This window comes from Nannospalax galili, unplaced genomic scaffold (assembly GCF_000622305.1).
Source record: "Nannospalax galili isolate Female #2095 unplaced genomic scaffold, S.galili_v1.0 scaffold346, whole genome shotgun sequence".
NCBI classification, from domain to species: domain Eukaryota; kingdom Metazoa; phylum Chordata; class Mammalia; order Rodentia; family Spalacidae; genus Nannospalax; species Nannospalax galili.
This window is the reverse complement of record NW_008357637.1, coordinates 7,933,868-7,946,201: the sequence shown is the minus strand read 5'-3', so window position 1 is coordinate 7,946,201 and position 12,334 is coordinate 7,933,868. Positions and strand designations below refer to the sequence as shown.

Below are 12,334 nucleotides of genomic sequence, written 5' to 3'. Positions count from 1 at the left end.
ACGAGTTTGTAATCATGCTCAGATGCCGAGGAGCTCAGAAGGTGGGCGACTGTGACCAGTGATAGTCATGTATTTAGAGATTAGAAATGCATGTGCAAACGTCTCAATGTCAATTGCCTTAAAATGAATTTTTCTCTATGAAATTGTATATTTTAACAACGAAGTGGAGATCTTTTTTAAATGTTAAAACCTCATTTAATTTTATGTCTTATAGAGTTTATAATGAGTAAAAGATTGTAGAAGCGTAATAATTCATCTGTAAACCTAAAAATATACAGCCAATTTTGAAAGAGATGTACCCTAGCTCAGAAAAATGTTATTGAATAGGTTAATGCTGTTGTAATGAAATGCTTCTTCTAATAAACAAACAAAAAAGTTAAAAACCTGATTTCCAGGGACTAGAAAGATAAATCAGCAGTTAAGAGTATATGCTGCTCTTCTAGAGGACCCCCAATTTGGTTCCCAGCACCCATATCCAGCAGCTCACACCCACCTGTAATTCTAGCTCCAGAGGGTCTGATGCATCTGGCTTCCACAGACACCTGCACCCATGTACACACACCGACATACAGATTCCCAAACATTCACATGATTAAAATTAAAAATATATATATATTTAAAAAGAAAAAAAGTTCTAACATCACAAACGTATAAAGTACGTATGTAGAAAAAATTTATTGAACTCATTAATGAGAATAGCAGGGTGGTGAAGTTGATTCTAAAACAGGCACTGAAATATTGCTGACCCAAATGGCTATGGTATACAGATTTTTAAATTATTACTGTCATCCAAGGCAATACAATGGGAAACACCCGGCTCTTCTTTTCTGCCACACAAAAATAATTTGCTTCTCTCCTTGCATAAAATTCATTTTTATTCAATATTTCAAAAGCGACACCTTCTCTCACAGAACTTTAAAAATATTCTAGTTGGTAAAATTAAGCTATGAATTATTGTTAATAATATCAAACAATGTAAACTCATCTATTGGATCAGAAAATTAAAAGATATATTCTTCTTGATTTCCAAATGCAGAGACATTTGCTAGCTTATTGGTTATTTGATTAATTTTACATGGTGCCAAGTCAAGTTCTCGCGAGTTACTCAGTCTGTGTTTATTCAACCTGGGTATGTAGTATATAGTCAACAAATAACTGTGGAATGAATATTTTCAAAGGCAGAGCTTATCTACCTACCCTGCTTTTGAGCAAGCCTTGTTCACACAGTTAACAGCACAATTCTACTTGCTTTTGCTGATGAAGGCAGGATGGAATACTGGGAAAGTGGGCCATGGAATCAAAGCAACATAATTTGAAAATCAGTTAAGCAATTGAGTGTATGGCTTACAATGTAACCACTTAATCCCTCTAAGCCTTAATTTCCCTTCACTAACATGGAGATCATCTGTCTTGCCAATGTTCTGTATTTACCCAAATGCAAGAACTGGCTATAAATTATACATGCGTCATTCGCAATGAAATGGCAGGATGCAGCCTACAGCATGATTTTTTTAAGATGGAAGAATTTACTGTACTCTAGGAAAAATAGTGGAAAGAAGTGATAAATGATGAAATATCAAGATAGTGTTAGATAGCAAGCCTTAGTACCAAACAGGTTTAGTAAAATATATTAGAATGTTGTCAATGCCTGCTATGTAAGAAGTAAAATGCAAAATGTGAAAGAGGATTTTCCTCTCCTTTCTCTTAGGATCTTCTCCACTTAAAACTCTTTTTAAAATCTCCAATCAACAATCATTGATTATTACAAAGAAGAAAATGTTTATTGCATCATTTTAAATTGTGGGAAAGTTTTAATTAACTTGGATTTTCTGTCTCTCTGTATGACAGGTGGTGAAGTTCACCAAATCCTTTGAATTGATGTCCCCAAAGTGCAGTGCGGATGCTGAGAACAGGTAGGGCTTGTGGGTTCCTACTTGTGAGTTCCCAGAATTTTCCGTTTGTCTTTGTTGCCATCTTTGAGACTGTGGAATAAAAATGATGGTGAGGGACATCCAGCAAGAATCACTGAGTTTGCACATCTCAGAATTGATTCTCTTGACTTTGGTCACTTCTGGAGGAAAGGCTAATAATAATAGTATTGAAATTAAGCAAAATGCAAAGATTTAGAGAGAGGTCAAGTGCCCAGGACAATATAAGGCTGCTGCTGCTGCTGCTGATGATGATGATGATGATGTTGATTCCACTTGAACAGTGTTAGCAGCTTCCACTCACTAAGTGTCAACTATGCTGTTAGTGTTTTATATGTACTTAATACTCCCCAAATCTTTTGGAGTAAATGTGGTTGCCCCCAAAAGATAGAAGAGAAAAATCAAGGTTCAATAAGTTTAAGTATCTTGTTCAGGGCCCTGTAGTCAATAAGAAGTCACTCCATATCCAAGGACAAGATCACCTTTCCTAATTCTAAACTTCGATTCTATTGTAACATAGAAACTCTGACAATTGATCCCATATAATAAATGGCTCTAAAGTTAATATTTCCCAGTTCTGGTTGATCAATCAGAATCAAATTTAGAGAATTTGGTAAAAACTAAATTCTCAAGTGTATAGTGAGATATTCTGATTAAATATATTGAAAATTAAATACTAAAGATCTATATATCTGATTTGTGGTGAAATATTCAAGGGATATTTGATTTTTACATTTATTATTGCCTTTAATTTTGGAAAATAGATACTGTATTTGTTACTTTTTTCATTGCTGTGACAAAATACCTGACAAAAGTAACTTAAGAAAGGAAGGAAATGTTTATTTTGGCTCACAGTTTGAGTGTACAATCCATCGTGGCCGGGAAGGCAGGAGTACAAGGCAGCTGGTCATACCGCATCACAGTCAGGAAGCAGAGAGCAATGAATGCTGGAGTTCAGCTTGCCTTCTCCTTCCTATTCAGTCATGAACTGCAGTCTGTCAAATAGTCCCACCCACATTTAGGGTGAGTCTTCCCACCTCAAGTAACCTGAAATAGAAAATCCCTCACAGATATGCTTAAAGGTTTGTCTCTTAGGTGAGTCTAGATCGTGTCAGGTTGAAAGATGTTTACCATCATAGAAATCAATACGTTGAAATGGACACTTTATCGGTTATATTTTTTATTAAGTGAACTTAAAAAACAACTCTACTACATAGTGTATCATTCTATTTATAGAGCATTCCTAAAAAAAAATACCCACCAAAATTACAGCAACAGAAAGCAGAGCAGTAGTAGACAGAGGCTGAAGGTGGAGAGTTTGAATAGAAGGAGAATGGGGAGTCAGGCTGTGGTGGAAGGTTTCTGTTTCTTGCTAGTGGCAGTGCTTGTGTTGACAAATATAACCACATTTGTGATTTGCAGAACTTGGCACTAAAACATGAGGTGTATTTTCTGTAATTTATACTTTAAACAAAAATTTAAATGGGAGGGTAATGTCTTTTGTAAGAGATTTTTATATTCATGAAAATGCATTCATGTTGACATCTATAGCTAATACCAGTTAATCTGTACCTAACAATGATATGGTGGTGTAGAAATTTATTAGTGGTAGTCTCAGAAATTCTCCTAAACAGACTGTTGTAAAATAACATGAAATATGTTGGATGAAATATCTATAGCTGCTAATTTCTTTAGTCACAATCTTGCATGTAGCATTTCTCATTGTGGAGGCTTTATGCAAATACAGTAGAACACTTATTAGAACATATGAGAACATGGCCCTCAGCATCCCAGAGCTTCCAGACTGCTGTGATTTTTTACTACTCAGTATGTTCTTTTGGTTACTGCAGAGTTAAATATTTCTGGCCTTATGACTATTTTAAAGAGCTTCTATGTCAAAATTAAATGACCTAAGGCCCAGACTGCCCTTGGAAAACTTTCTGATAATAAAAAAAGAAAGGTCAGCTTTTCTTTAAAAAGACATTTTAAAAGTGTCTGTGAACTTTGACATTATGAGGTATTCCTCTTCATCATTCTATTTATGGGCTTCTAAATTAATGGAGAATGTTCATTTATCTCAGAAGACCTCTCCTTCATTGTCCAGTAACTTTCCTCTTGCAGATGTAGATTCCTCCAGTCTTTTATAGGGATTTAAAGGAATAAAGATAAGTAGCTCTATCACTTAGCTTGCCAGAGGCATAGAAGGGGTGTTGAAATGGGCTATGCCTCTACAAATCACAGCCTGTTCTCCACAGGTTGTCAATCTTTCCTTTAGCCTTTCATCACTTGCCATCTTCTCTGCAGATGATGTCCATTAAAGCCCTCAGCCCTCTGGACATCACTCAGAGTTATAACAGGACAACTTTCAAAGGACAATTTCTATAGCTTCATGCAACAATATTTCAGCATATTATTTCAATCTGATGAACTCCGCTTTGAGGCTGGCTGATTCCTGATGACAGTCCTTGAAGACTTCTTTTACAAACCAGCTTAATGCTGGCTCATCAGTTTCTGCTTAGCTTAAGCAGCCCATTCCTTTGTTATACTTTCTCTCTATGGTCTATGTGCAGTGAATCCCAACCAGTTCACTGGAAATGATCTGATCCATCTGTCTCTGTCAGGTGGGTACCTGCTCTGGGACATCCTTGACAATATCTCTAGTAATAAGATTCCTATTGTATGATGACAGACTTCTTAAAATGATAGGGAATTCCGTTAGAAAGGCATTTTATATTAAATTGCCTTTATGTAACTTCTGCTTGTTCATTTCTGAATTTGTCTATTGAAAGCAGTTACTCCTTTAGTCAACAGCTGTACATTAAGTATCTACAGGGCTGGGTACTGTGCTATGTGGTGGGGATACAGAGATTTAAAACAAAAGCAAGAGCAGGACTCTGTCCTCAAGGACTTCAAGGTCAACAAATAGTGGTGATGGTAGGTTAGGAAAATAATATGAAAATATATAATCAGATCTGACCAAGTCTCCAGGTTATGCGATAAAGCTGTATTAACAGTGATAATTCATACTCTTGCATCATCATTTCCCGAGGCCCCACAGCACCACGTGAAGGCAACCTTTGAAGTATTTCAGAGAGTCTCTAGGCCTTTTTTTCCACTGTTTATTTCTGAATAGTCATCTCTTCCAAGCACTTTTCCTTTGCTCCTCTCCTTCTGAATCTGGTGAACAGCACCCACTGGGTCTGGGTCTCCTGTCCATGCCAGAACTCACATAGGTATAATTGGACTCCTCCTCACTACTGCTTCGCCATAGTTCCCAGCCCTGTGTTAGATCCACTGGCCACCACTGAGCCATCTCTCCAGCCCCCAGGGGGTTTGTTTTTAAAAGGAGTCCAAGAAAAGAATTCAGGAATAAATGAAAAACTAAAAAGAGCAAAGTCTTCAAGGGTCCAGGGGCTGAGGAACATGTCTGGGACTCAAACTTATGGGTGAAATATGGCCACTGAGAAGCGCCTGGGTGAAGGACTGGTGGGATGTGCATTGCCTTCCATTCTCACTGAGCCTGCTGTGTCATCGTGTGGCACAGGCCCGCTGCAGTCATTTGCCAATGGAGCTCTTCTCTCTGCAGAGTCTCTGACCTTGCCAAGTCATAACTTCAATCGTGACAGGCCACTTCTGAGAAAACAGAGATAGAAAAAAATAGATCTTTTTGGGGGGAGTTGATAACTTTTTAAAAATTATATATATATTTATTTATTTATTAGAAGCATTTCATTATAGCTTTAACATACTCAGTAACAGTTTCCAGAACAAAGATACATCTCTTTCAAAAGTGGCTATAAAATTTTTAGGTTCACTGTAAATAAGGCTAAATTTGAGCTAGTCAGTCCATCCAAAGTCTGGTGTAAGAAGAAGGGAATCACAGAGGCACAAGAGCAAAGGCCACAGAAAGACAGGCAGAAACTGGTGCACAGTATCTGCAAGCCCATGGCCTCTATCATTGTGATAGAAGAAACTTCTTTTATGTTAAAGATTGTAGTGATTCATTCTGGCTATCCCAGGAGACTAATATCCTCAGTTATTAAATGAGAACAATAAAAGATGATGTCCATTAGCTGTTGTTTCTAGCAATGGAGTTCCAGGAAGCTGTGATTCTATGAATGTGCTATTATCATTACAGTGATTTCTTGCTTAATTGCAGAAGGAGCATTAACAGTCCTTAGAAGTCCAGTATCTGTCAGACTTATCTTGCCCATTGAGTTAGACATAACTGTCCTCATTTTATAAATGAAGAACCCGAGGCACAGAGAAACCAGGTATGTTTCACATAACACAGTTCCAGGCCAGAAAATGTTAAACTAGTCCTCTGAGAGTAATGCTCACCTCAAAGCAACCCACCTTCCTGATAGCTTATGCCTGGAAGGAATTGCCACTTAATGCCCATTCTATTAAGGCCAAGACCCTTCTCTCTAGAAATATTTACCTGTTCAGGGAGTCATGCATATGGAAAAGACATAGTTTCAACAACTCATCCAAAGCCAGTAGGCTGAGCCAGGTGTCGTGGTGCACTCTTGCAGTCCCAGCATTTGAAAGGCTGACACAAGAGATTGTAAGTTTGAAGCCAGCCTGGGCTACATAATGAGACTTCATCCCAAAGGAAAACAAAACCAAACCCAACAACAAAAACAACAAATCCTCAAACCAATTCACAAACTCTTAAGAGGTTTGTAGCATGGTTATAGTACCTGACCATATATGGAAATACTTTGCAAAGCCACATTAAATCCTGAAACAAAAAGAAAAATCTGCCTTTAAAAAAATGTTTAGTTGGGGGCTGGAGAGATGGCTCAGTGGTTAAGAGCGCTGACTGCTCTTGCAGAGGAGCTGGGTTTGATTCCCAGCACCCACATGGCAGCTAACAACTGTATGTAACTCAGTTCCAGGGGATCCAATGCCTTCTTCTGACCTCCCTGGGCATTGCATGCCATGAGTACACCTACCCACATGCAGGCAATACCCTCATAGACATACAATAAAACAGAAACAATAAAAAATGTTTGGCATGTTGTTCATTATAGCATTTTTGCATCAAGTTTTTAAAAAATATTGCATTACAATGTCGTTTATCTTCATTATTGATTTTTTTTGTGCCTGAGGTAAATTCTTTGGCCCCTCATCCCTTACCTTACCCTGCATCAAGAGGACTAGGAGGAATATATTCATCCCTCTGAACAGAGGATATGGGGGTGGGGTTAGTCTACATGGACACTTTAAACTGCAGGTACCCAGGTACACATATGTGAGGACGCAGGTACCCAGGTACACATATGAGAGGATGCACAGGAGGAAAAGTGGAGAAAATGATGGTCTAGTTTTTTAAGGTTTCTATTCTAAACACAGCATTTCTTTCTGAGTCCTTGATCATGAATTTGGGTGGTTTCTGGCTTTTATTTAGGAAAGCCAGCACATTTATGACAGCTTAAGATAGTTAGGCATATTTTTAAAGAATAAGGAATTAGTACTGGTAAAGGCTCTACTTCCAAAAGTAATACACTTACCTGGCTGAGCAGGTCTTTGCTTAATGAGCAGAGGGAAAGAAAAGGAGGAAGCTCTTAAGCTGAGTTAGAATAATAAAACACATGACACTATTTGCTTCCTTTGCTATGTCCTAAGTGATAGTGCTACATTCTGTACAAAGTTATCTCATTTATTCTCATATTATGAATAAGGGTAAGGAATGTGTCCAGGGTCACATAGTGAGTGACAGAATCAGTGTCTGACACATAGCTTGGCCCTGTTAGTCATTTTCTCAGTCATTGCACTTATTATTTATGAGTACATTAACAGGAAAGTTTAGGGATCACAGCAAGAGCATAATATCTGCATTGAGTAAAAATATTTACTGAATGAGTGAGTGGCTGGTAGCGAATAGGATGGTGACTTAATATTATTGCTGTCTGTCCTATGCCAGATGTGACACAGCTATTGCCTGTGCTAGCTATTATAGCAACTTGCATCGTCGTTTTGTACATCGTACAGTGTTGGTGCTATATGGCTGGATTTAAATGCTGGTTAATATTTTCAGCAAGATTACACTAACACTTGGGAAGCTGAGATGGGGGATCTCCAGAGCAAGCTGGTTAGCTAGATGAGCCCAATCAGGGATCTCTGGGTTGAAGTGAGAGACTTACCTCAACATATAAGGTTGAGAGCTATCAAGGAAGACACCCAATGCCAGCCTCTGGCCTCTATACATGTATACACACATGCACGCGCACCCTATGTGCTCACATACATGTGAACAAGAGTACACCCACACCCACACACATACACATTAAAAAATCCCCAAACAACAACCAACCACAAAACACATAGCAAGAAGTGGAGTGTAATTCTATATGAGTGATGAGAATATTATGTGTTGAAAAACTGGCCATAGCACAGAGCACCTAAAGAAGAAACTCAAAGAAATGCAGTAATGCTGTTTCATTACTGAAGCACACCTGTGGGAGGATCACCACCGTACGCCAAGTCACACAAGTGAAGGCAGAAGAAACCACCACAGTCCTCACCATACATGAAAGGAATGTCAAACCAGGGAGAGCCTGGTGAAACCAGATTCTTAAATTTTCAGGATGGCTATTGAAGCGTGGAACAACAATTTGTCAAAAAATTCTAACTAAGTGGAAGCTGCTTCTTTTCCAGTGACAAGTAGTTCAACTGAAGGGGGAAAGGGAACCTCTGAACTTAGTCAAAGAGGACATGCTCAAAAAATCTCAGCGCCCTTTGACATGCTTGTGAATGCCAAGGCTGCTAAAGTAGTGAACGTCAGGAGCACAGGCCACTAACACAGCATTTCCTGACGGCACAAACACTGTCACACATCACAATTTGCCACTACATTTAATTTTAAACAACAAAACCACCCCAAGTGTGGAAGGCAGAACTTGACCTCTGGTACCCCACCCCATGTTGTCATATATTCATGGTATATTGCAAGGCCAAAGAGTCTTTGAGGATGTAATTGAGGTTACTAATCGACTGATGCTAAAACAAAGGGTTTTTTTTTTTTTTAAATTCTCTAGTTAAGCCCTGAAGAGCAAAGCTTCCAGCCAGGGAAGGAAAAGAAAAGAAAGTCAGAGCGACACAGCAGAAGGAAAAGACAAAGATCTGAAACATGAGCAGACTTGGCTGGCACATGTTGCTGGCTTAATATACAGGAAGCTCTGCTGGCTTAAATATCAGGGAAAACAGGATGTTCTTCCACAACCTCAGAAATGAATGCAGCCCTGTCAGCACCTTGATCTTAGTCTTCTAAGGACCCGAGCGGTGAATCTGGCTGAGCTGTAATCAACTTCTGACTTCCAGACATGGGTTATGTTTTAGTCAGCTCTGTTTACAATAATTTATTACACAGAAATAGAAAACAAGAGCATTGTTACTATGTAAGTTTGAATTCACACTTCTATGAGACTGTACATACACAGACACAGACACCACAGACACAGACACCACAGACACACAGACACACACACACACACACAGATGGGTGAATGATAGAGAAGTTACAAATGAGTGGTGTGCAACCACATAGAACCAATGACTAGGAGCCCTATTCTTCCAAATTATGTTAGGTCTTGATTCCATTTGGGGGCATGTGTCCATTCAGTTAAAAAACGGCAGGTAGAGAGAAATTTCTTTTTGCAACAGATGGTAATAAAACCACAACCAGTCAACATGCAGAAAATAGGAGACTACAGAGTGCTTCGTCCTAAATGGGACACCTATGTCATACCCCCTCATTCCAAGGCTCAGGGATCATTGTGGAAGGGGCAGAAAGACTGATAGAGGTGGTGGGTGAATACAAGGAAACCCTATTTTCTGGGCACAAGAGGGCAGCATTCACAAGACCTGTGCAAGCCCAAGTTAGACAAAAATTCAGGATGGATGGGGGGAAGTAGGCAAGAAGCCCTAGCCCTAGCTGAGGATCTATTGGCACTTGATAGCTGCTAGAAGAGGGAGAGTCAGTTTTTTTTTAAGGATGTGATGCTAGGTAGGTTTAGCAGGCTCCAGGGGATCACTCATACCTAAGAGCATTTGGAAAACAAAAATTAAACCCAATAAGCCTTAACAAAATAATAGAGGATGTGAAGAGAGTGGGCATAGGGAGGTGAGTGTGGATCTGAGAGTGAATGGGGACAAGGATCAGAATACAATGTATGAAATTCTCACAGAATCAATAAAAATATTACTTAAAAAAGAATTGCTGGTAGCATGACTGAACTACAGTAACACCTTGAAATTGTTGCCAATTTTCCAAGGAAGGGCCACTTGAGGAAGGCACTGCAAGTTTGGTTTTATGTAAAAACCTTCCAACAATATTTCCTACTAAGTTCAATGGAATGACAGCATCAAATCTCACAGGAGGATGTCAGCTTAGAAGAAAGTCCTGGAGGCGATCCTGGGCACCTTTAGAAAGGCTGTATTTTGATGGCCTGATTTAGAAGCTTAGAGGTCATCATTATTATGAATATTGATGATGATGGAGAAGTGATTTAAGTATGACCCTCTGACTGTAAAGAAACTTTAGAAATGCCTTAACTGATTTTTTTGCTTGTATCTGTTCTTTCATGTATAGTTTTAAAATTTTCTTTGAAGAATGGGATGTGTCAAAATTAGCATCTAACCTAAAAGATTTTTTAATAAGAAGTGTGAACATTTAAAATACTGTATTCTGGGTCTTCTGAAATATATAGTATGTTATTGTCAATGATTTTAGTCTATTGTGCTATAGAGCAGCAGAACTTCTTGCTTCTGTCCATTGATGATCCCTATCCAGCTGCCTCCATGTCTGATGAACAGTTTTCTACACTTAACTTCTATGAGACTTTTTTTTTAGATTCCACATATGAGTGAGAACATGAGATTCCTGCCATCCTATATGAGGTTTATTTCCCTTAACATAAAGAACTTCAGATGCACCCGTGTTATCAAGATGACAAGATTTTGTCCTTTTATAGCTGAATAGTATTCCACTGTATATGTATGCCACATTTTCTTTACCCATTCATTAACTAATGGACATTTGAGTTGATTCTGTATCCTGACTATGTGAACAGTGCTGCAATGAACACAGGACTACAGATATGTCTTCAACTTGCTGATTTGTTGCCTGTGAAGATGCATCCAGGAACAGGATTGTGAAATCTTATCATCATTCTGTTCTCAGTGTCCTGGGGAACCTTGGTACTGTTTTCCACATGGCTCTACTTACTCCCATTTCCACTGACTATGATAAGAGTTCCCCTTTCTCCACATCCCATCAGCATTAAAAAAATATATTTTTGACAATAGCCATTCTAGCTAGGTGAGGTGATATCTCATAGGTTTTATGTGCCTTTCCCTGGAGGGTGTAGTGCTGTTCAGTAATTTTTCTTTTTTAAAATATTTATTTTTATTTTACATGTATGAATGTATTGCCTGCGTGTGTCAAGTGCACCTGTGTTGTGCAATGCCCATGGAGATCAGAAGAGGACATCAGATCCCCTGGAACTGAAGTTATGGATAGTTGTTAGTTGCCATAGGATGCTGTAAGGGCAATCAGTGCTCTTAACTGCTGGGCCATCTCTCCAATCCCCAGTATTTTTTTCATATATCTGTTGGTTATTTGTTTGTTTGTTTGTTTGTTTCTTTCTTTCTTTCTTTCTTTCTTTGTTTCTCTCTCTTCCTTCCTTCCTTTCTTTCTTTTTATTTTTTTTAGAGAAATGTCTTCTCAGTTCTTAAACCCATTTAAAAAGCTTTTTATTTATTATTATTTTAGTGTGAGGAGAGTGTGGGTGTATGTGTGTGGGCATGTGTGTACCATTGCACATGTGGAGGTCAGAAGACAAATTTGGGGATTCGGTTCTCTATTTCTACAGTGGGTTCCAGGGATCAAATTCAAATTGTCAGGTGTATGTAGCAAGTACTTTTACCAGCTGAACCGTCTTACCTGACCTTAAGCCCACTGTTAGATTTTTTCTTTCCTGTTGAGTTTTTGGAATTCCTTATAAATTCTGGCTATTTGTTCCTTGTCAGATGTATACTTTGCAGATATTTTGTCCCACTTTGCTGTCTCTTGGCTCTTTTAACTCCTTCACTATTCAGCCTTTTAGTTTGGTGTAACCACATTTTTAATATTTGCTTTTGTTTTTTAATGATATTTTGTTAATTTTATTTTATGTGTATGAGTGTATTGCCTGCATGTATGTAAGTGCATCCATGTCATGCAGTGCCTAAAGAGCTCAGAAAAGGGCTTTAGAGCCCTTGGAACTAGAGTTATGGACAGTTGTTGGTTGCCGTGTGGGTGCTGGGAATGGAACCTGGGTCCACTGCAAGGGCAACCAGTGCTCTTAGCCACTGAGTCATCTCTCCAGTCCTAATATTTGCTTTTATTGCCTATGTTTTTA

The 12,334-nt window shown here is 38.6% G+C and overlaps 1 protein-coding gene across 1 annotated transcript in view; it reads left to right on the top strand.

Moving 5' to 3' along the window:
- Pde11a (phosphodiesterase 11A) overlaps positions 1-12,334 on the top strand; it is a 456,708-nt gene that overhangs the window by 208,503 nt on the left and 235,871 nt on the right. Inside the window, exon 5 of the mRNA XM_008855328.2 lies at positions 1,849-1,913. Coding sequence (XP_008853550.1) covers positions 1,849-1,913 — 65 coding nt within the window. The remainder of the gene's footprint in view (positions 1-1,848; positions 1,914-12,334) is intronic.